This window comes from Leptonychotes weddellii, chromosome 1 (genome assembly GCF_054177405.1).
Source record: "Leptonychotes weddellii isolate Sample4059 chromosome 1, ASM5417740v2, whole genome shotgun sequence".
NCBI lineage: Eukaryota > Metazoa > Chordata > Mammalia > Carnivora > Phocidae > Leptonychotes > Leptonychotes weddellii.
Genome location: NC_138369.1, coordinates 45,252,487 through 45,276,086, shown reverse-complemented (window position 1 = coordinate 45,276,086; position 23,600 = coordinate 45,252,487). Strand labels below are relative to the sequence as shown.

General features: G+C 44.2%; 1 protein-coding gene across 2 annotated transcripts in view; it reads right to left on the bottom strand.

Annotated features, from left to right (window-relative positions):
• The window catches only part of VGLL4 (vestigial like family member 4), an 83,009-nt gene that overhangs the window by 24,437 nt on the left and 34,972 nt on the right, over positions 1-23,600 (bottom strand). The window contains exon 2 of one of the 2 annotated variants that reach the window (XM_081822326.1): positions 18,604-18,793. In XM_081822326.1, the coding sequence (XP_081678452.1) occupies positions 18,604-18,793 (190 nt within the window). Of the gene's footprint in view, positions 1-600; positions 2,343-18,603; positions 18,794-23,600 lie in introns of those variants that run through there. The other variant, XM_081822333.1, reaches the window with a different exon arrangement.

The window sequence follows — 23,600 nt, the reverse complement described above, 5'->3', positions numbered from 1 at the left end:
AAACCTCCAGACTACAATTGTGGCCAAGGGCTTTTATTTCCCTTGTAATTTTCTTTAAGAATAAATGTTAAACCTAAAACATACCCCCTTTTGGAGGCGATCCTGGCAGCTGAAATGAGTAGGAAGAAAAAGCACCCAGTACTCCCTGAATCAGCAGCCACTCAAACTATGCGCCATTGTCTTGAGGCGGTCACATGATAACCCGGCCTGGCAAGAACATATCAGCCATCACCTGGAGCCCGGTTACTTCCAGTCCACCTAAGGCCACAATTACGAGTGTGCGTTAACCTTTCCAGCTCACATGTGTCATTGGGGGCCAGCGCAGCAGCCCCGTGGACAGCCCTCTCCCTGCGGCCAGGCCCCTTTCCGGAGCAGCGCGGTGGGGGGGACATGGCTCTGATTGGGACACTGTGCCATCTGGTGAGGGGAGAGGGCTGGGCAGGAACACCACTGCTGTCCCTTCTGAGCAGAGTCAACTCTACCTCTCCCAGTACTCGCTGCCTCATAGTTTAAATTAATTACAGCTGAAAATACAGGGTTGCCATCTGGTTTGAAAAAGCAAGGATAAGGGAATAAAATGAAAGGGTTTTTGGTACTAACCTCACTTTAATCATTGCCAAAGAGCATGAAGACAGCCCAGCGTCCTCCCACAAGAAAGCCTTGGGCCTCACAAACTTGGCAAGCAGGCCCAGGCACAAAAGTGGGTAGGCAGAACGCCTGTCAGAATAAGAGTCCCCGTCGGCGAGGAGAGCTGCAAGGTAAGGGGGCCTGCCCGCCCCCACGCTGCAAGCAAAGTTTCCTGCGGGTCCTGGGAGGGTTTATTTCCACACGTGTCTTGCCAAAATGTTACATGCATCATTACAGTTCCATTTTGTGCGCACATAGATCTGCTGTCAGAATTACAGCATGCGATTTCCTCTTTCTTTGTTTCTCTGTCTTCCATAACATAAGGCTTTTTTATAAAACTCTAAATAAGGCTAAACAAAACACAGGAGAGGAAGGTTGCTGGAGAAGGGAGCCAGCTCTGACGGAGCCACGCATGCGGCTCCACGGCACCCTCGCATCTGGCCCCTCACTGAAGGAATGTCAAAAATCCTCGTTTTTCCTCCACTGCAGCCCCAACTACTCTCACTTGTCTTGTAGGAAGCAACTTCCTCTGCTTTCCTCCCACCAGCAGAATCCTGGATGAGAGGCTCTTTTCTATTAGGACTCGGGCTGCAGAGAACTGCGGGCTGTGGGCACCGGGAAGGCAAAGGGACCACCACAGTCCTTGCTTTGTCTTGACGGGCTTTCGGTGGGTGCAAAAACTGCCACGTCTGCAGCTTTCTCAAGTCAACCGCACCCCAGCGTCAAGTGGCCCATCAAGGTAGGGCATCAAGCCAGATTTTCAACCCAACTTAAATCTCCTGCCCACCACCTGAGTTTCTTCCCCCGACCCAGGTGAGTTTTGCAAACAAAACCTGGATGTACCCGAATGGCTTTCAGAATGGGACTCCCCACCGAGGCACAATGGTGTCAACTGGAATAAACTCTAATCAATAGGCTGTGGTCATTCATAAACCACAGATCAGAATGCTAACAGAGAGGGTAAAAGTGGATTATGAAGATAAGCATTTCTGTTTTGGGAAAAACACATCTTCAACCCAAAAATGATTCGAAAGTTGTCTTCCAAATCCTGCCCTGACAGAATCATTGTCTATAGCAACAGTGTCCATAACATTCAGAATCTCAGGAGTGTAACTTTCGAGTAAATGGTACATCTGTCAAACCACAGGAAACATCTGGTAAAATGGTTAAATAAAAACAGAATCTAAACTTTTGATTTCAGAGCTTACTTATGGTACCCAACAAGAGGCTATTAAAACAAATACCGAAAGCACTCTGGCCACGAACAGTGCTCAGAGATAGTGAAAAATGTCCTTGAGGGGAAGGGAAGGAAAAAGCAGACAAGTCAGGAAAGGCAGGCGATGACCGCTCCTCACAGGGCTCTGTCCTGCGCATCACCAGGCACAGCCAAGTCCCCTCCCCTAACCAGGACTGACTCCTTCCCTGCACACCCACATCCCCCATGCCACCAACAAAGAGGCACTTGGGAAATGCCGGATAAAATGAACTAATGAAGTAATACACAAACAATAGGCTTTTCTCCATCCCATAGCAAACATGTATTAAGTAGAGACAATTATCCTACCATCAAAACACAGCAGATGTGTTACAAGGTACTCACCAACACATTTCAGTCCCTCCTAGAACACTTTAGAAGATTCTTCCATTAAAGAAAAGATTGAATGATTCAACCACTTCCAAATTTTTTTTAAAAATCTGTATTTCAAAAAAACAGTAATGCTGAGGGGCGCCTGGGTGGCTCAGTTGGTTAAGCGACTGCCTTCGGCTCAGGTCATGATCCTGGAGTCCCGGGATCGAGTCCCGCATCGGGCTCCCTGCTCGGCGGGGAGTCTGCTTCTCCCTCTGACCCTCCTCCCTCTCATGCTCTCTGTCTCTCATTCTCTCTCTCTCAAATAAAAAAAAAAAAACAGTAATGCTGAAAAGCAAATGGCAAACTAGGAAAACGGTTATTTTCCTAACACATCTGATGAAGGATCCTTGACATGAAGAGTTGTAACACAGTAAGAGAAAGAAGATGAATGCCCTACTTAAAAAAGAGAGAGAGAGTGAAAGATACAAAGTCAAAAAGAAGAAATCCAAATGGCCAATAAGCATGTAAAAAGATCATTCAAGTTCCCTAGTAGCAGAGATGGAAAAAAAGGCAAGTTACTCCAATGATTCCCCTATGAATCTTGCAAAAATCAAATACATGGTAACAGTCACTTTGTGATGATGCAGGGACACAGGCACATGCATACAGTTAATAGTGGGAATGTAAATCAGAGGGCCTACCAGAGACCAAGCGGGCAGAAGCTGCCCTCAGACCCAGAAATCCCACTTCTAGAAAAATGGGAAATATGACATACGAACAAGGATGGATATACACGCATCATCCCAGAAGTTTTGCAAATAACAGTGAAACACTGCAAACAACCCAAATAATATCTGCATTTGTCAACAAGTTCTTTTGGTGACAAGCAACATAAAACAAGGCTAGCTAGTTGAAGGAAAAAAAGGGGGGCATTTACTGGAAAGATACTGTGCTACACCTCTTGGAAATGAAAGAAGAGTCAAACAACCAATCCTGGAAAAGGACAAAAATGAGGCAGCCCCATGACCTCAGCAGCAGGAGGTAGAGGGAGCGCCATACTCCTATGAGCCGTGCACGGCTGCTGCCAAGGCCGGAGCGCGCCTGCCCTCTCCCAGCACCGCGGCAAGATGCTTGGCTGGGAGGCGCCATGGCCAACAGCTCCAGGTCTTAGCACTCAGTCCCCTCCCAGGTCCTACACATATACCCGAATCCAATCTCAGCGCCATTGAAGAGTTACTGACATCAAGTGTCAAAAATTCTGAGACTGTTTTTATTAGACACCACACATGCTGCTGAAAATTAGACGACACGCCCCCCCACCCCCACCTCACCCCACCACCCCCCAAGGCACCAGTTTTCAGTCAAAAGACTTCAACTGAGCTTCAAATGAATTCTTTCTCAGTAAGAAATTGGGGATCTTATAGGAAAGCATCTACCGAGGTTTTGTTTGAGTTTTGTAGGTTTGGGAAGAAAAGGAACAGAGAATATTCCATCTTTGCCAGGAATAAGTGAAGGTACTGTTGTTTTTTGTTTTGTTTTAAGTAAAACTGTTGGAATCACGGCTAGAAATAGAAATGAGCCTTTGGGGCATTAGTAATAAAAATCTATGAAAAGGATGGGGCACTTGGGTGGCTCAGTCGTTAGGCATCTGCCTTCGGCTCAGGTCATGATCCCAGGGTCCTGGGATCGAGTCCCACATCGGGCTCCCTCCTCGGGGGGAAGCCTGCTTCTCCCTCTCCCACTCCCGCTGCTTGTGTTCCCGCTCTCACTATCTCTGTCTCTGTCAAATAAATAAATAAAATCTTTAAAAAAAAAAAAAAATCTATGAAAAGGTGAGTTAAGCTATCTTAGAGCAGGCATGAAAATTTTTATTTGTTCCATAAATCTCAGCTGTCTTGTGTTCCAGATCCTTTGCCTCCTCCTCACCATGACTTCTCTCTCTTTCCCTCGTCCCCAGATTGAGCTCTCACTTCCCACCACATAACAACCACAAACATAGCCTGAATACTGCCTTTATGTATCATGTACAATGCCACCCTTCCCAAGGTTCACAGACAAACCAACTCCCTGCCAGGGGTCCCATTGGTATCCCAAGGGAGACCTCACAGGGCGCTGGCACTTGTCCCTGTCCAGGTCCCCTTTCCTTTAGCCACCAGAATGCCATCACCATCCACCCCCACAAAATGGGAAAAATCTATTCTAAATCAAATGCGAAGTATGTTGTGTAATTGAATCCCCAATTAAAGAGAAAACATCTATAAAGAACATTACTGAATGTGAATATATTAGTATATTAGATCATATCATTGTTAAAACATAGATACACGGGAAAACAAATTTGGCAAAATATTAACAACTGGTGAAGCTAAGTGATGGGTACTCATTGAACTAGTTGTTCAATGTTTCTGTAGATCTGAACTTTTTCCAAAATAAAAAATTGGGGCAGGGGATGGTAGAGGGAGAGAAGGATGACAGGTCAGATTATCACCAAATTTGGATGGTACGTCTAGAATGATCTAACCAAGTGTAGGCGAAGTGGGATGTCACATAGTCTTACAGAAGAGCTGACACACGGATATGGGGAGGAACAGGGTGATGGAGAGGTCATGCCATACACATTAAGATGCTATGGACAATGAAAATGTTAGTTTCAAATATTAGCCCCAAAATGGAAATCGTGAGGCAGGTTGGACAATCCAAACTGACCACCCTGAATTGTCAAAGAGCTGCTTCCCACGCTATGTAGCTTGTCTAAAGGTATAAAATAGCAGGAATTTAAATAAATTCTTTTAAATTTTAACCACAGTTAAGGAAGAGTTCAATGATCGACAGTCCAAGAAGGCCATCTACAGAAGTAAGTGGGAAAAGGGAGTTTGGGACAGATCACCAAAATCCCTGAAAGTCACCCTAAAGAACTTGGATTTTATCTTGTTGTCAAAAAGGAGCCAGAACCAACTACCCCCCCCCCCGCCCCAGTAAACTTTGCCATGTCCTTCAAATAAGCTCTCAAGATTACCTGCTGACTACGGCACTGTGCAGCCATCAGCCTCTTTCAATGAGGTCTCCTTTCCCCAGCTTTATCCATGTTTCACCCTTAGCTCCTAGACAGTGCTGTTTCCATCAGTTGCTCTAACTTGCCCTAAAGCTAAACGCCTACCGCAAAATGATGCAGGATCGTTCAAAACCAACACACAGGGAACTAGGGCTGTTAGTGATGCCAGCCCGAAGCTATCACACACAAATAAAACAAACACAACGAACCTATTAGAATAGCCAATAAACACTTTGGCTTTGAGGAGTTTCTTTTCAGGTAGATGTGAAAAAACACCAAAAGTAGTAAATACTTGGGCACATATTTGTTTGGTTTTCTAGTAGGAACAGATCTACTCTTTGAGTTGATTTCCACCCGCCGAAGAAATGTGTGGCCATCCTTCTGAACTGTGAGGTGCGCCCAGCTGGAGTGAATTTCTCGTTTCCATATACCTTACATCATGTACACACTGGCATCAGAGCACGATGCATAAGAAGAAATATAAATAGAGCAGTGGGGAAAAAACACATTTCATTCATACAATAAACTCTAAAGGCTTATTACTCAGCATCAACATCAGGAAAAGATCATTTGATCCAAAACAAGCATCACAAGCAGGGCTAGTGATTCAGATTGTAAACTGTGCATTTGCCCAGGTGTTAGGGGTTTGCGTTTTCCCGTCTTGGGGGAGCAAGGGACAGAAAGGGAAAGGAAGGCAGTGGAGGTAGTGATGGTGGGGTTCTCTCTGTTCCAGCATGCTCCCTGAACTAAACATCAAGGCTCCAAGGAAAGCACGGAAGCACAGTAAGTGGTGCCACACGGGGTTTATTACATATCTGAAAGCAATTCTTAAAAATCTTTCCCAAGGGGAAGAGAGTTCCGACAGTACTCTCATAGTGACTTGTTTTTCAATCAAACACTTACTTAGCACCTACCAGGTGTTGGGCATGGTGCTGGGTGTTAGTGGGACAGACATGAGTAAGACTCAGCTCCTGCCCTGCAAAGACCTGCAGTCTGGGGAGAGGGACAGACAGATGGGCACACAATTACAGCAAAGTGTTATATTTTATACAAAGATGTGTTCATCTCAAAGCAGAAGGCATCACCATTTGCCAAGAGAAGGAGGTGAGAAAAGTGTATCAGGAAGGGATGAAGGCACATGGGTTCACTTCAGCAAGTGGGAGCACATGGGCAGAAGCTCCTGCAGACAGAGGTCTATGTGGTGTCTCCTGGAGCTGACTGGGAGCCATGGAAGACTGGAGGAAGAGAGTAAGACTTCAGAAACCTTCTGAAGTGCCGAGACCAGTAAAGAAGGCACTGTCATGGAATGGGGGTCTAAACTATGGCCGGGGCCAGTACCGACATGGACGATATTTAGCAGGGCATGCCAATGGGTTCGATATGGGGGATAAAGTGGCAGGAGGGAGAAGGCGACTTCAAGGACGAGTGGAAAGACAGCTGCCCCATCATAAAGATGGGGGACAGACTGGAAGAAGAAGAAAGGAGCTTCTAAAATCAATTCTAGCAAAGCAGCACTGACCTGAGGAGCACACACAGTATCTCAAAGGCAGACGGCTCTACGGGTATGAAGGGTAGGACTTGGCTAGACATGAAGATTTGGGAATCCTCCACCTGGAGTGGTAATCCAAGCCATGAGTTGGCATGTGGCTTCCTCAGAAGTGTCTGTACAGTGACAAGGACAGAGCTCTGCAGAATGGCAATAATGCCAAGCCTTTGAAAGATCCTGAGTGGAGTGGACACAGAAGTAGGAGGGGAACCAAAGAAAGCAAGAAAGGGGCCATGGAAACCAAGGGGGAAGAGACTTACAAGGAAGAGGAAGTGTAATAAGATAAGGAATTGCAGGTTTCCTTCTAGATCTGGTGATGAGTAGGTCACCAGTGAATGAGGGAGATAAGTTTCATTAAAATTGTTGGCAGAGGGGCACCTGGGTGACTGAGTCGGTTAAGCGTCCGACTCTTGATTTCAGCTCAGGTCATGATCTCAGGGTCGTGAGACTGAGCCCCACATCAGGCTCAATGGAAAGTATGCTTCTCTCCTTCTCCCTCTGCCCCTCCCCCCGCTCAGGCTCGCTTGCTCACTTTCTAAAATAAATAAGTAAATCTTTTAAAATATATAAAATTGTTGGCAGAGATGACAACAGTACTGGACTGGGAAGTGGATATGGAAGTAGAGATAATATGTTCTCTAGAAAGAGCTCAGAGAGGGGGAGGGAGCTAAGGATGGAAGATGAGAGTCATAACGTCAAGTGAGGACAGGACCTCAGCCTTCCTCAACTTCTCTGGACTCACAGAAGTTTCCCAAGAGCCCCAGACACGGAAGATGGCACCCAGGAGTCCCCAGTCTGGGAACCACACAATCATTTCACTGCAACAGCTGCTACATCAGTACGGCAGCACCAGACCTTTGTGAATCGGAAAGTTTATACTAAAATTCTGAAACCAAACAAAATGCTCATTTTGTTAGGCAAGTGTGCTCCCCGGAATATTCCCGGCAGGTCTCATGAAAAAGGGATGAAGATTCCATGGCTACTCACATGACCAGTCCTGGGCTAAACAGTGTTTCCACACATCGGACTTCTCAACGCCTGCTATGTGCTACCATACGGGAGCAGACTGCACGATCCGGTTAGGTACTTCCCAAACTTAGGCCAGAGAACACTTTTTTCCTTAGAGCATCTGCAGGCAACAGTGTTCTGAGACAATCTACGGGCAGTGGTGCCTTGAATCCATGAGGCGTGGGACTTCAGTGGCCACATGCAGCTGAGGAAATTACTCCTGATGAGTTAGAAAACCCCACAACCATTCCTTGATGGGTTCAGTGCCAGAGACAAATTTAGGGAAGCAAAGAGGTTTCAGTTCTCAGACTTGCTTCTACAGTGACCTGACCTAGTGAGAGCTGGTTTGTTTCTTCTACTTGACCTTCACCCAGTTTCTGGAGCTGGTTTCTATGTGGATCCATTAGCTGCGCTTCTTAGATTTCTTCAAGGAAGGGAAGGCAAGAGGAAGGATAATTTTGAGGAGAGCACAGTAGTGAAGTTGGTTTCCTTCTTTTTTTTTTTTTGAGATTTATTTATTTGAGAGAAAGAGTATGTGGTGTGGGGGGTGGGAGGGCAGAGGGAATCGCCAGCAGACTCCCCACTGAGCACAGAGGCTCGACCTCACGCACCTGAGATCATGACCTGAGCCGAAACCAAGAGTCCAACGCCCAACCAACTGAGCCACCCAGGCGCCCCATATCAGTTTCCTTCTATTCTGCAGTACATTTTGCCTCTGTCGGGGCTATGAAGGCTTGGATCGAGAATTCAGATCTCTTGTCTGGCAAGGTTTCTAGCTACTGCCAGACTCAGAACATTTCTGCAACATTAAGTTCTCTAATTATGCTTTGGAGACAATTTGTGAAGAAATTTCAAAATGGAGGCGGGGGTGGGGAGGGTTGGTTTACCCAGGGATTTAGCAAAGAAGATAGAGACCGGGCACTGGCACTTATCAAATAAAAACTACTCCAGACACACAACACTGGGCTTGTAAACCACCTCGCTATGTTCCAGGTGCATGTAGCCCAGGCAAATGATGGATTTACAAGCGAGATCCTAGAGGAAAATAAAAGAACCATCAGCACTCACACACAGGCAATGTTTCTTAGCATTCCTCTTCCTGGTCCTTGGTCCGATCTACTCAAGTGGCAGCACTTTCTACACTTGCAGGACAGACTGGCTTTGTATTCCAACAGTCATAAAGCCACCTCAAGATTAATCCTCAAACTATATGTAAAAATAGCTGCCACTGTGTTCCTGGGCAGAAGCCTTTTCAAGACAACAGCACTCCAAAAACAGCTTCAGAGCCCAGAGACCAGGGTAGTAGGGAGAAACAGCCAAATGCTGTGTTGTTTCGGTTCCTCAACTTTTGAACAAATGCCTCTTACTCTGTAAATAAAAACAGTCCTTTTTTTCAATTTTAACGTGCCATTTTAAAAAGTGACTTTATACATGCTAATGGAAGTTTTCTGATATATCCCGAATGTTCTTTAATTCCTCTCTAGGAAAAAAGAAGTCCTCCGTTTTCAAGGTTTTTGTCCCACTTTTATGTACTTGGCGACAAAGATAAGCCCCGCAGAGGTCCCCAGAGCAGACCCGACAAACAATGACAGTCCTGTGGATTCTGCTCCTTTGACTCCTGGCACTCCTGGCATTTCTTTACTCTGTGTGTTATTTGGCCAGAAAAATACCAGTAGCAGGATGCGTATCTCCCTTTCCAGCTTTCTGCAAAGACTCTTAAGGCAGAAGTGATGCCTGCTGGGAAAAGGCTGATGTCAGCTCTTAGGAGCACAGCTCCCTGCTCGGATAAGGAGGTCTTTGTTTTCGGCTGAACTGTGAAAATGAGAAAATGCCTCTAGCCTGACAAACAAGCAACCCACACAACACAGGTCAGGACTGTGACCTTTATTTAAAGGTACCACACTTCATTAGCAAACACTTGCATGGAACACACAGACTCGCCTTTAATGTCACAGGGGAGCAAAAGTCGCCACCGAAGAGCAGCGTCGCGTCCATCCCTGCGGAGGCCGGCCCGCACTGCCGATGGCCGTGTTAGGGCCACAGTCTCACACTAACCCCTCCATAGATTATACTTCCCAAACGCAAAACATTATTAAAGACCCAGGCTCCCTTCTCATTTACCCTTTTTTTTTTTTTTTAAGTAAATACACATATTTGCTGTACATGGAGGGGAGAGATTTTTTAAAAATCCTAATTTAACATTATCTCAGTTTCTGAGTTAGTTATTTAGGATAACTAAAATTAAGACTATAAAATATCCTCCTGAATCCCCCAGAACACTTTTGGGGGTACCCAGAAGATTGTGTGTAGAAGTACAGAAAAATACAGAATTTCAAGGCTAAAATGTCCCAAGTTTGGATGATGCCCAGAAGGATGGGGGAGAGAAGAGAGAGCACATAGTTTGAGGGATTCTATTTCAAGAGCATCTGATTTATGAAATCTGGAAAGGAAAAAAAAAAATGTGTCTCTATATACTTAAACCAAATTTTAAACTGCTCCAGTGTGCATCTGTTAGAGTAAGGTTACTACTATCGGCCTGTGCCACTAACTTAAAATTGGGTTAGAACTTTTAAACAAGAATTAAAACAATTTTTTAAAAAAGATTTTTTATTTATTTGAGAGAGAGCAGAGCGAGCGAGAGAGAACACAAGTGGGGGGGGGCAGAGGGAGAAGCAGACTCCTCACTGAGCAGAGAGCCCGATGAGGGGCTCAATCCCAGGACCCCAAGATTATAACCGGAGCCAAAGGCAGACGCTTAACCAACTGAGCCACCCAGGTGCCCCCAAGAATTAAAACACTTTAAAGAGCACTTTCCTGGGCATAAACGAACAAACAGACAAACACACATGCCTGTTTGTTCCTGTAGGGCTCTTGCCTGCAGAGACACACCATTTCAAGCCTCTTCCAGGGAAGCTAAATGGCAGCTCTTCTTTAGCCATCTCTGAAGGGACCATCACTACTCTGGGAGGGTTTGCTTGAAGAGCGTTCTTATTACTGACAGCTCTTCATCACTTTATGCCCCCACCCTGGTTACTGCTAAAATGAAGTCTCCACCTCTCAGCTCCAAAGCAACACCAGTAGCGTTCTGAGAGCGCTTAAACAGAAGATCGTCCAAAACTAAAAGGCGTTAAGGTCCTGTATCAAATGATTCATAGCGGCTGGATACCTATGCTATTAATGTAAACATAACGTGCTCGCCAAGAGCACTGGCTCTGGGATCAGGCAGGCTGGGTTTTGATTCCTGGCCCCGTGACCTACGAGCTAGCTGTGTGACCTTGACCAAGTACAGAACCCCTCTGTAAATAAGGGATAATCACAGTTGACCAAGTACAGAACCTCTCTGGGCTTCAGTTTTACCATCTGTAAATGAGGGATAATCACAGTATGCACATCTCGGGGATGTGAGGATGGGATGAGATCATGCCCATGAGGTACTCAGCACAGTGCTTGGTACATAATAAAGAACCAATCATCACTGTTATTAATAAGCCCCGATGCAAAGGCTCTTGGGATTCTGTGGCTGCTGCAGATCCTGAGCTGTCACCATTCTCGGTGATGGAAGTGTGCCTCTCTCTAAGGCTTATGTGGACTGCAACATGCTCTGTCTATAAATACGTATTACTGTTTACCTTACAAAGCCCCAGTTGCCAGTAGGGTCAAGGTACCAAAATAACCCCAACTCTTCAATTTCCTCTGGGTCTAGTTTTAATGTGAAATGAGGATTGCCCTCTTCACTTTCATGGAGTTTGTGGAATAGTCCCTTGGTAAAGCATGTCCATATGTATCCAAACTAAAGATACTAAAGAGATACAAGAAGGGCACCTGGGTGGCTCAGTCGTTAAGCGGCTGCCTTCGGCTCAGGTCATGTTCCCAGAGTCCTGGGATCAAGTCCCACACATCGGGCTCCCTGCTCCACAGGAAGCCTGCTCTCCCTCTCCCACTCCCGCTGCTTGTGTTCCTGCTCTTGCTATCTCTGTCTCTGTCAAATAAATTAATAAAAAATCTTAAAAAATAAATAAATAAAGAGATACAAGAAACACAGAGTCACCAAAGGGAGTGTGATGCTGCTGCCAAGCATCTTGGCACCACAAACTATAGATAGTCCAGAACATTTGAGGTGCCATTTATACAATCAAAATACAAACAAAATCCAGAGGAAAACCCCAAAACCCATTTTAGCCAGTAAGCAGTAAGTTGTTTTGTTTTTTAATGAGTTTCCTTAATTTCAGCACTTAATTTCAAAGGCCGCCTCTAACCTTTCTGTCAAGCGGAAAGAATGACTGTTTTTGAGTTTGTCTGTTTCTCCCTCTTTTCTATTCATGCTTATGGAGGGAAGAGTGAAGCAACTAGGGCCAAGGGGGTGTGGGGGGGGGCACGGGGGAAGGAGTAAGAATAGGAAGTGGAGGGGAGGAGAAAGCAAAGACCAAAGAAGGAGGAAAAGGAGGAGCAGAGGAAACAGAGGAGCCCAGAAGCTGCATATGCACTCAAGGAGAAAGCAGAATTGGCTACACTGGGCTTGAGAAAAGACTTCAAAAGAATGGCCACAGAAGCAAAGACAACAGCACTGGACACATTTCACACCAGGACAGGATTTCAAAGGAGCGCCACCCGTGAGGAGAGGCACTGTTTTCTTTCACTAGCCCTTCCCCATTCAGTGGGGATTGCTAACTTGGTCCGTGGCAAACTCAGCTGGTTAGAGCACAAGCCTAGTGACCATGGCTTTGATTCCAGTGTGAGCTTATGGGTTTGCCCCATCTCAGGCCAGGGGCAGCTACTTTGCAACTGTATAGCACTGATCAGAAGAGGACGCCTCCCACAGAGGGAAGAGGGGCACGGTCTCTTGAAAGTGGGTCTAATTCAATTCAATATAGAAATTATTTAGTCCCTACCATGTACTGGACATTGGATTGGTGAAGTGTCATAAATATATGATACCCATATTTAAGACGCATGGGATCCTGCCTTGAGCAAAATACAGCTCTGGCAAATGATCTTTGGTTTTGGTGTCACACACAACAGGACTTATCCCAGCTGCACTGCTTTGGACACATGATCCTCTTGGAGCCTCAATTTCTGCTTCTGTAAGTAACAGAGCTCTTACTTACACACACACACACACACACGTCTTAAAGGGTCACATTTATTGTGAGGGTCAAGTAAGACAGTATCTTTAAAGTGTCTAGCATAGGATGAGCATACAGTCAGAGCACTCAATAAACGTTCCCTTTCAGAGGTGACTGACTCAGCAGTTCAATGGCAAACCTTCAACACACACAAACCCTACACATACCTTCACACACAAAGTTGAAAACAGCTTCATTTCCAAAAGTCATCTTAGACTGTACTCTTCAGCACAGAACTCTCAGCCAAGCAGCCCAAACTAGGTCACAAAACCAGTATGAATTTAGCCTGTTGTTTTGCTCCATCAATTGTCTGCCTTCAAGAGTTTTTACAGTACTGCAAATACACAAGATATTACACATGCACAAGTTTATCTACTGCAGCATTATCAGGATTGTAAAATGCTGGAAATTACCTAAATGTCCAGACAGAGGGGATTGGTTAACTGAACTCTGGCACATGCATGCCGTGGAACGCTATGCAGTTGGAAACAAGGAGGAGGAAGTGGCATGAAGAGATTTCTACGGTATATGGTTGAATGAAAACCCCAGAACTCAAATGAACATATAAAGGGTGTTAAGAAAAAGACAGGAAATTGAGAAACCATTCATGTATCTGCTTACTTTGACAAAAAGAAACACAAGAAGGATCACAGCCTACCAGAGGAAGGAGCAAAAGGAAAGAAGGACAGAGGGGAGGGAGTAACACTCCTCACTCTTCCAAGTACTTTTTAATATAGTCTTGACTTTTAGAAGCATGTTAATGTTTTATATATTCAAAAAATAAAGTGAAATCAACAAAGATGGAAAAAAATCTACCGCTGAATGCAAAGATACATGAATGAACCCAACTATACATTCTTGTTAACACAACACTGAAGTGGGGACAAGGGAAGTAGCGGACTACAAAGTTACCAGTACTTTGTTATACACTCAGCACGGAACAAAAAAAGAACTGCCAGCAAATCTTGAGCTCTTTCTGGTAGGTTTGTTTTTCAAAGTGGTATGGGCACAGCAATTCCAGAAGTATTTTATATGAACTATAGGAGTGAATGATAAAGTAAATGTACTGCTGGGAAGCAGGGAGATGCAAATATGGAGTGGGGGATGGTGAGGAAGAATTCTGTGGAATTGGGTTAGAATTGGAGTATTAATATGAACTCATGATTTCTTAGCAAAGAGTGCTGTTCAACAGAACTTTCTGTGATGGTAGAAATATTCTGTGTCTGTGCTGTACAGTATGGTAGCCACTAGCCACGTGTGGCTGCTGAGCTTGAAATGTGTCTGCTGAGTATGAAATGTGGCTAGTACAACAGAAGAACTGAATTTTAAATCTTATTTAACTGCCACACGTAGCAAGTGGCCTATGATATTAGACAACTCAAATCTAAAGGCAATGACACCATAAAAATACTTAGCACCCAGATTTTGGCTTCTAAATCCTATTCGCCACTAAAAGGAACAAGGGTCCCCTGGAGAAATGGTTAATTCCATGGCTGGCACAGGTAGGTTACAAGAGGAGGATTATGTTTGCCAAAAAGTAAGAAGTGCTTTAAGAAAAAAAAGGCACATAACAAGGACACAGGAATCAGCTGAAAGTGCTCTTATTCACCAAATTAGGGACAGCTATAAAATAGCAATCCATGAGTCCATATGGGTCATGGATAGAGGAAAAGAGAGCTCTTCCTTAGCAGATCACACTTGAATACCAGCGTCGTAGAAAAAAATTACTTATTGACATTTCCAGGAGAGGAATCCCAACGCCCACGCCTCCATACCTTACTTAATCCACTTTCTTTCTCAGAGACATGGTATCTTTCCATTTCTAAATAAAACATTCATGCTTTTAACACTTTTCTTAAGAAACAAACAAAAAAAATACTTCTCTGAGTCACCATTTCAACAAGAAAGTTAATGAAGAGTTCAAAGGACCCAGGCTATACAGGGTTGGAATAAGAGTCCAGGAATTCTCAATTTCCAAGTTCTGGAGAAATCACTAAGGACACCTCTCTTCTTTGTCCTCCTCCTCCCTGAATTAAGTCAGATGAAATTTAGTCATTGTCTGTAGCTTCCTACTCTGGCTCAGAGACACTCAATCTCTCCTCCTCTCTATTGGAAAGTATCTCAATATGATGATTATAATGAAATGCAGCCAAGGCTTGCATCTTTGAAACTCTCTTACTAGCTGTCAAAACTGTTTTTCAACAACACTCCATGCCCAGAATTATTGTGATTTCTTCAGTGATTAAATAAACAAAACACATTTTCACTACACAACATGAACATGTAACTAAGAAGATAAAAGGCAAAAAATCATTTTGTAATTTCCTTAAAGAGACAAATATACTAGAAACATCAATTTGTAATTTATTATTAAAAAATTCTTAGACATATCAAATAAAAAGGAGGGAACACCCTATAGCTCAAAGAGGAAACATTCCCTCAAATCCAACAATACTAAGTACCCTACAACATGAAGAAGAGATGTAGCATTTTTCCAATTTGCCTATAAAATCTGTAATTCCACTCTTAGAAGATACAAATAGAAACACTTACTGTTATTGAAACAAATAATTATCAAAGGAGAACAGTGACAGCAGAATGAACAGACCACATGCTGATCACCTAGAGGTCCAGGCTATGTGGCCTGGGGGTGGGGGTGGGGGTGCTGCTCTTTCTGTTTGCCTAAAACTCTGTGTGATGACATTAGTTGTGAGATGTACATGAAATCTAGCAATTCTATTTCTAGTATTTACACTTCAAATTATTTATAGTCCTCTGTACTTCAAGGTCATATTTGCAACGACCCAAGGAGTTACAAAATCATTTTCTGGTTTGTTTGGGTTTTTTTTAAGAATTTATTTATTTATTTGACAGAGAGAGAGAGAGCACAACCAGGGGGAAGAGCAGGCAGAGGAAGAGGGAGAAGCAGACTCCCCGCTGAGTAGAGAGCCTGACGTGGGGCTCGATCCCAGGACCCTGGGATCATAACCTGAGCCAAAGGCAGATGTTTAACCAACTGAGCCACCCAGGCGCCCCTCATTTTCTAACACTGAAATAATAATATCAATGATGACTTTGGCTGAGTGCTTACCATCTGTATGCCAGGCACTGTACCAGGCATTTACAATCATCCTATGAGGAAATAACTATGATTACTTCCACTGAAAAATAAAGAAGCTGAAATCTGAGCCCAGACTTTCTGAGTGAAATTCACACACACTTGGGCATTAAACCATAATAGTATTTTTATTCTTTATCCTTGTTATCAATACCAGATTCAGGGACTTAGCAATAATAAAACAGCTACTACCATCAACTGAGTATCATACTGCACCAGGCCTCCCATGAGCTATTATCATTGGCATTTTACAAAGAAGGATAGTGGGCCCAGGTACATTAAATGACTGTCCAAGTAAGTGGCAGAATTGCGATTTAAACCAAGGCATGTCTGCTCACAAAATATACTGTTTCAGGGCTACCTCCCCTTTCCTTCCTCCAAAAAAAAAAAAGACCAAATGTCTCCTATGTGGGTTTCTGGAAAGAGGATGGCAGCAGAGGAGAAGAAGAAATTCCTAGTAACAAGAGAATGAACAAACAGTTGAGCGCCCAGAATCTAAATGACGAGCCTCTCCCTATTTGGGAGAGCTCATTGTTTTGCAGTGCCTTGTTGCTGGATTCCTGATTGTAGCAAATTCCAGGGCTCCAGACTGCAGGCTCAGCCTCTGACTAACACTACAGTGATTTATTTGAGGATAAATACCTCTGTCAGTATGTCTTATGACTGCACACAACAGTCCAAGCGGGCTGGAATGCGCGGAATGCTCAGGACTGCGGGCGCTGAGGCAGCACAGCGCTGCGGCCGTTACCGGCGGCCTCTCGCCGCTCAAGGTCTTGGCCAACGAGAAAACAGCAACTCTGAGCAGTCACGTTCCTGCCAGAATCAGCAGCATCCTCAGAAATCAGAACTGGGGAAGCCAAGCACTGTGAATAATTACAACACATCAATTCATGCCTGGGGAGGGGGAAGAGAGAGTAGGCTCTTGGAACCTGGATCTACAAAGCTACACCTCCTAATCATCAGGCTACCTCACCGCCCCCGACAAGCTCCCCGACCCCGACAGTACCAACTGGCTGCACGGTTGCCAGAGCAGACCCTCCAGGCAGCTGACTGGCTGTCTCCAAGCGCCGAGAACATGGAAAAAGGCATTCCACTCCCTTTGCGGGGCATGCATGTTCAGAAGAGAGTGCAAAGGGGAAGGCGGAACAAGGCGCACAGAAGCAAGCTACTTTCTCAATGTAAACATGGGAACGCTGTACGGATTCAGAAAACTTTCGTGTCAACCCCTCTGTTTCACAAATAAGGAAACTGAGTCCCAGAGAGTGGGAGAAACTCATGTCATGATCGTAGAGAATGCTGGTGGCAGATGGAGGACCTGCCCCAAGCCTGGTTCTGAACAGCTACAACAGGCTCACATACCAGAAGTGATGAGCAGCACCTTATCATAAACACAAAAAGCCATCTTTCCCACTTTAGGAAGGTCTCAAGTTTATACCATGAATATACAAGGTGAGAATTAATTCAACTGCTCCCCCCCCCCCCGCCCCCCGCGCCCTTTCTGCAGTTTTGCTTTCCACAATCAGCTGTGGCCTGGAAGCGGATGATCCTCCTTGTAGTCAACAGTAGCTGAATGCTACATACCAATGCCTAGGTCATTCACCTCACTGCATCACGTAGACATTTTATTATCTCACATCACCACAAGAAGAAGGGTGAGTCCAGTACCACAGATATTCTGAGAGAAAACCACACTCACATAACTATTTTGACAGTATTATTACAATTGTTCTATTTTATTATTAGTTATTGTTGTTAATCTCTTACCGTGCCTAATTTATAAATTAAACTTTCTCATAAGTATCTATGTCTAGGAAAACACACAGTGTATATAGGGTTTGGTACTATCTGTGCATCAGGCATCTACTGGGAGTCTTGGAACATACACCCCTCGGATAAGGGGGAGGAGAGAGGCTACTGTACTTTTTTTTTTAAGATTTTATTTCTTTATTTTGAGAGAGAGTGAGAGAGAGCAAGCATGAGAGGGGGGCAGAGGCAGAGGGAAAGGGAGAAGCAGGCTCCCCGCTGAGCAGGGAGCCCAATGCGGCACTCGATCCCAGGACCCTGGGATCATGACCCAAGCCGAAGGCAGACACTTAACCGACTGAGCCACTTCTTAATGTGTACAACTCTAGACTCCTGAGCAAAACATTTTACATACGTCTGTTCAGGCGTTAACCTTTCCTTCCATTTCCTGGCCCATAAGACATTCACCAAAGACTGATTCTCCTAACAACCATCGGTGATACAGGCAAGAAAAGGCAGTCTTCAGACAACCACCCCTCAGAAGCTGGAAGAGAAAGCTAACATCCGTGGGGAACGAACACACACACGAACACACACACACACACACACACCCCACCCCCCACCCCACCCCAAGTTGGAAGGGAAGAAGAGGTCATCTCTCAAGTTATCAAAAACGGTTAATGCCCCGCCTGGCAGGAGAGCCCTGTTCATCCTTTCACTTCATTGCTGGCACAAATTGCAGAAGAACATGGCCCCTGCACGGAGCACATGGAAGCCAACACCAAAACGCCCTCACTTCAGAAAGAGGAAACTCACAGATGGGGGTTGAAGATGCGACTCATCTTAGAAGCATGGTCATTTTCACAGTCCAGGTCATCGTCCCCTTGCTCCACGCTGAACTTCCTCTTGCTGGGACTGATGGGCGGGGGGCCTGTGCGGTGACTGCTGAGGGCAGATGCCACAGGGAGGGTCTGCATCCTGGGTTCTCCCCTGAGAGCAGCTTCACCTACGCAGAGAGAGATGATGTCGTCACCAAGGAGGCGAAACTCCCCCACCTCAGTGCCCCGCTTCCCCGCCCACCCCTTGCAAAACTACTCCCAGTGGAAAGTTTTGGCCAACAGGACGGGCTGCCTGCCCTTCTCAGAACATGGCCTAAGCGTGAGGTGAGCTGCCAAGCACAAGACATTTTACACAAACGTGGGTTTCTACACAATAACTCACTCCCCTCCCCCAGCTTTATTGAGATGTAACTGACACACGGCACTGTGCAAAGTTAAGGTGCACAAGGGGTTGATTTGATACACTTATATATTGCTAACACCTCCATCAGGACACATAATTCCCATGTCTTCAATAACTCTTTAGGGTAGAGTTTAAAATCAAAAGTTGCAATAAAGTAACAGAGGGGTAAAAGTACTGACCACAAACCATCTCAAAAGTTAATTTAAAACAATAAAGGTCTTTTGATGGGTGGGTATTCGACTCTACCTATAAGAGAATGACCTAACACAGGCTTCATTAGAACATGACTAGAAACTCACTTTTCCTGCCTGTTACATTTTTATTACAATTTTGGTATGTTATTTTTTCTTAAAGAATGAGGAAAATTTATGGGTTAATAATTCACATATTTGCCCAAAATGTTAAAAGAAATGAAAACATTGTTTAATGAAAAATAAACATTTCATTCTTACAGCACACTAAAAATGGCACATTAAATATATTTTTTACTATTATCAGCACAAAGTTTCTGCATATAATTTGTCATGAGCTTGATACACAGGTGCAGTTCTCAAACACTTTCAAAGTTAAACACTCAAATTAGAAACTGCATTGTGATCTGATTGAACATCTTGGAGTTTTTCATTCCTGTAATTAAAAAGACTTTGTACTAGGCGATAACTTTGTGCTTCATTATTAATTAAAATAAGCATAACCCTTTATCATAATAAAAGTTTTACACCTTCTAAAATTTATAAACAAGAGTAATATATATTTTAAGAGAAAATTTGTAGTTTTCTAAGTCATATGTGGGGGTTACCTAAATTTTTCACAAATAATAACCCTTTTGTCATGCTATTATTCATTCACACTGGCCTCTAAGGCATGGGCAATTCTGTCTCCACTTGGTCACAATTTGAGAGAAATATTAGGATAAAATCAACTTCATCTGAGACCTTGTACCTTAGAAAGGAAATCTTTGTTTGCCACCACTAATTTTCATATCATCACAGATGTGTGGACAGTTTTAACAGTCGTTTGCTTCATACACATATGACAAATATGATTTTGTTAGGGAAAGGAGTGAGGGCAAAGCCTCCTGAGTGTTTACCAGGAAAAATAAAACTTTTGCCAATTTAGTCAGCAAGATATAAACTAGCAAATATACAGTGACCCCCTAATACACCTCCAGGCAGGATTTCTTTTAGAGATTTTGGCCCCAAAGCAAACTGGAACTTTCCATTTTAAATGAAAACAGGCCATATGCTGGCCTGCCACACTCAGACATTCAGTAGGACTTTGGTTGTCCTCTACGTCCTATTTATGAATTTTTGGCTTAAAAAAGCAAGCAAACAGGGGTGCCTGGGTGGCACCATCAGTTAAGTGTTCGACTCTTCATTTGGGCTCAGGTCATGATCTCAGGGTCATGGGATCGAGCCCCATGTCGGGCTCCACGCTCAGCGCCAAGTCTGCTTAAGACTCTCTTTCCCTCTGCCCATTCCTCCTCAAATAAATAATCTTTTTTTTTAAAGCGAGCAAATAAAAAGCCATGCTAATATTTGTATTGTGATAAATCAGAAAATATTCTTTCCAAATATGCTCTCCTCTCTTGTACCCTCCACCTCCACAGAAAGGGGAGAGGGCATTTCCAATGTAAAACATCAGTAGCCCGGCTAACTTTTGGAGGAACCCTGATGATACCCCAGGAACTCGGCAATTGCAAATCAAGCCTCATCAACATGGCACAGAGCCACGATGCCCTCTGACCTGTGTTTCTCCACATCCTTGGCAGGTTCAGCGGAGATGAGGAGTACTTGGGCTCTGTCTGGACCCCTGGGCTTTGGGAACCATTTTATCAGATGCCAGACGTGTAGCAACAGCAGTTGCCATGGAAACGTGCCACCACAGCAACAAATTCAAATCACACCAAAAAAAGAAGAGCCACCCATTACAACACTAGCATACACTGCTCAGCGAAAAGCAAAACTCTTGGAGTTAGAACAACATTCCCACTGCACTCCCCAATTTCCATCTTAATATAAGCTCGTTTGTGCTTGTTTGCAGTTTAAGTTCACCAAATGGAGCACTGCTTATCTTTAAGACCAAATCGCTGGTGTCTGACAGAGAAAGAAGAAAGTGCACAGAAATCCTTTGGAAACACTGGGATTTCTAACCTGATAGGTAACAGACCTACAGAGGAACCACAGGTGGTTCTTCTTCCCTAGAGGCTGTGACAAAACTGTACCAAACCCCCTAGAGCATGTTGTTAGTGCTGGAAGGGGTCCTGTACACCTGGATTCCCTCTTTGGACAGAGAAAACTGAGCCCCTAGACATGGAGGGCCCTGCTCAGGTTCACACAGTTAGTGGGTTTACTGTAAGCAAGAACCCATGCCCTCTGCCTATCAGAGTGACATCCCCTTGTAAACACTGTGCAAGGCCCACACATGGCTCAGAGCAAAGGAACTAGGGGTAGAAGGGAAGAAATTCACAGGTACAAGTGTAGAAACAGGTCTTTTCAGTTACGTCCCCTCATTCATTTCAGGGCCTCCACTCAAGGACCCTCATGCAACACCTTGTATTATAAAGTGGGATTTGCTTTTATTATGGTCTAAGTGGCAAAGGAAGGTTAAAGTTATTTTAGAAAAACTGAAGAGAACATAGACTGGGAATCAAGACACTAGCAGGACACTGGCACTGCATTTAGGGCCAGCTGAATACTGGCACACACTTCCCCTCTCAGGCCTGCCTACAACAGGGGGCTGGACTAGCCAACACCTAACACTTCCTTCAGCCGTCAGGGTTAGTAACCCAACTCTGTGATCCACAACCCTGTACTCGATCAAGTACCAACCAGCCAACATTTACTAAGCAATTATTACTCGTGTAACACTGAATGAAGGCAGCAAAATGCAAAGGTGTCATATGCTCAAAAAACCAGAAAGTGAACCCATGGTCATATAAACTTGGAAACCATGAGATTAAACAGTTTCCACAGGAGTTTCTTCACTACAGTCCTTCTTGTCCTCTAAAGCACTTGTCCCTATTTCCAAGCCAGAAACTCAGCGGTGCTGCTTTTAGTCACCCCATCATCCTACAGATCTCTGTAAACTCCGTCTTCCACAGCAGCATTCTGGCCATGTCAACCCACCAGGACCCCAAACAGCCAAGGGCTTGCCAGTCACTGATGAAATAACCTCCAGGCTGCTTCTGCATTCATACCCAACAGGTGGTCTCATGGCCTTCCCAGCCTTTGTTCCTAGTATCCCCCTTTGTAAGCTCTCAGAGTGTCAGCCCTAGAAGTTAAACCAGACTGGACATCACTGCACAGAGATCTCACCATCTAACCCCAAGGCCTTTCCTCAGTTTCTTCCTCCGATCTTTTATACTTAAATCCTATGCATCCAGCAAAGGCCACTTAAAATGCCTCCTCCTTCACGTTGCCTTCCTTGAATCCTCAATCTAAAAGTCATCACTTCTTCTGAATACCCATAGAAATTTATCCCTATGATACTTCCCTTCCTACTTGGTTCTGTGCTCCTTGAAGCAGGGGACATTTAATTCATTTTATATACTCGAGAATGCAAAGCACAGTATCTTCCACACAGGAGATGGATGGTAAATACTGCGTGAATGACTCAATGAGGCAGGGCAATGGGGCGCCCAAATTAGAGAGTTATAGGATATGTTAAAGATCAAAGATGCCATAAAATAAGGAATCTCAAAAGATCTATTTAAGAATATATAAATAACTCTCAAAACTCAACAATAAAAAGAACTTGATTTAAAAATAGGAAAAGAGATAGGCAAACGGCCAATAAGCACATTTGAAAGATGTGTGACATCATTAGCGATCAGGAAAACATAAATCAAAACCACAATGAGATACCACTTTACACACACTAGTGGGGCTATAATCAAAAGACAGAAAGTGACAAGTGTTGACAAGGATGTGGGGAAGTTGGAACCCTCGTGCATTGCTGGTGTAAATGCAAAATGGTGCAGCTGCCATGGAAAACAATTCTGGGCAGTTCCTCCAATGGTTAAACACAGAGTTACCACATGAGCCGGCAATTCCACACTGAGGAATATAACAAGGAGAAATTAAAACACATATTCACATAAAAACTTATATGAATATTCATAGCAGCATTATTCATAATAGCCAAAAACCGAAATGCCCAGCAACTGATGAATGGGTACAGAAAACATGCAATCTATCCATATAATGGAACATTATTCAGCCATAAAAAGCAAGGAAGTACTGATTCATGGATGAACCTAGAAAACAGTATGCGAAGTGAAGGAAGCCAGACACAAAGGGCCACATACTGTCTGATTCCACTGACATGAAATGTCCAGAATAGGCAAATGTGAAGAGACAAAAAAGTAGATTAGTGATTGCTGCTGAGGGGTGGGAGGAGAAGCAATGGGAAGTGACTGCCAGTGAATGCAGGGTTTCTTTTGGAGGTGATGAAAATGTCCTAACATGGATTGTGGTAAAGGTTGCCCAACTCTGTGAATATACTAAAAACCACTGGATTGTATACGTTACACAGGTGAATTACGTTGGTCTGTGAATATCTTAAAAAAG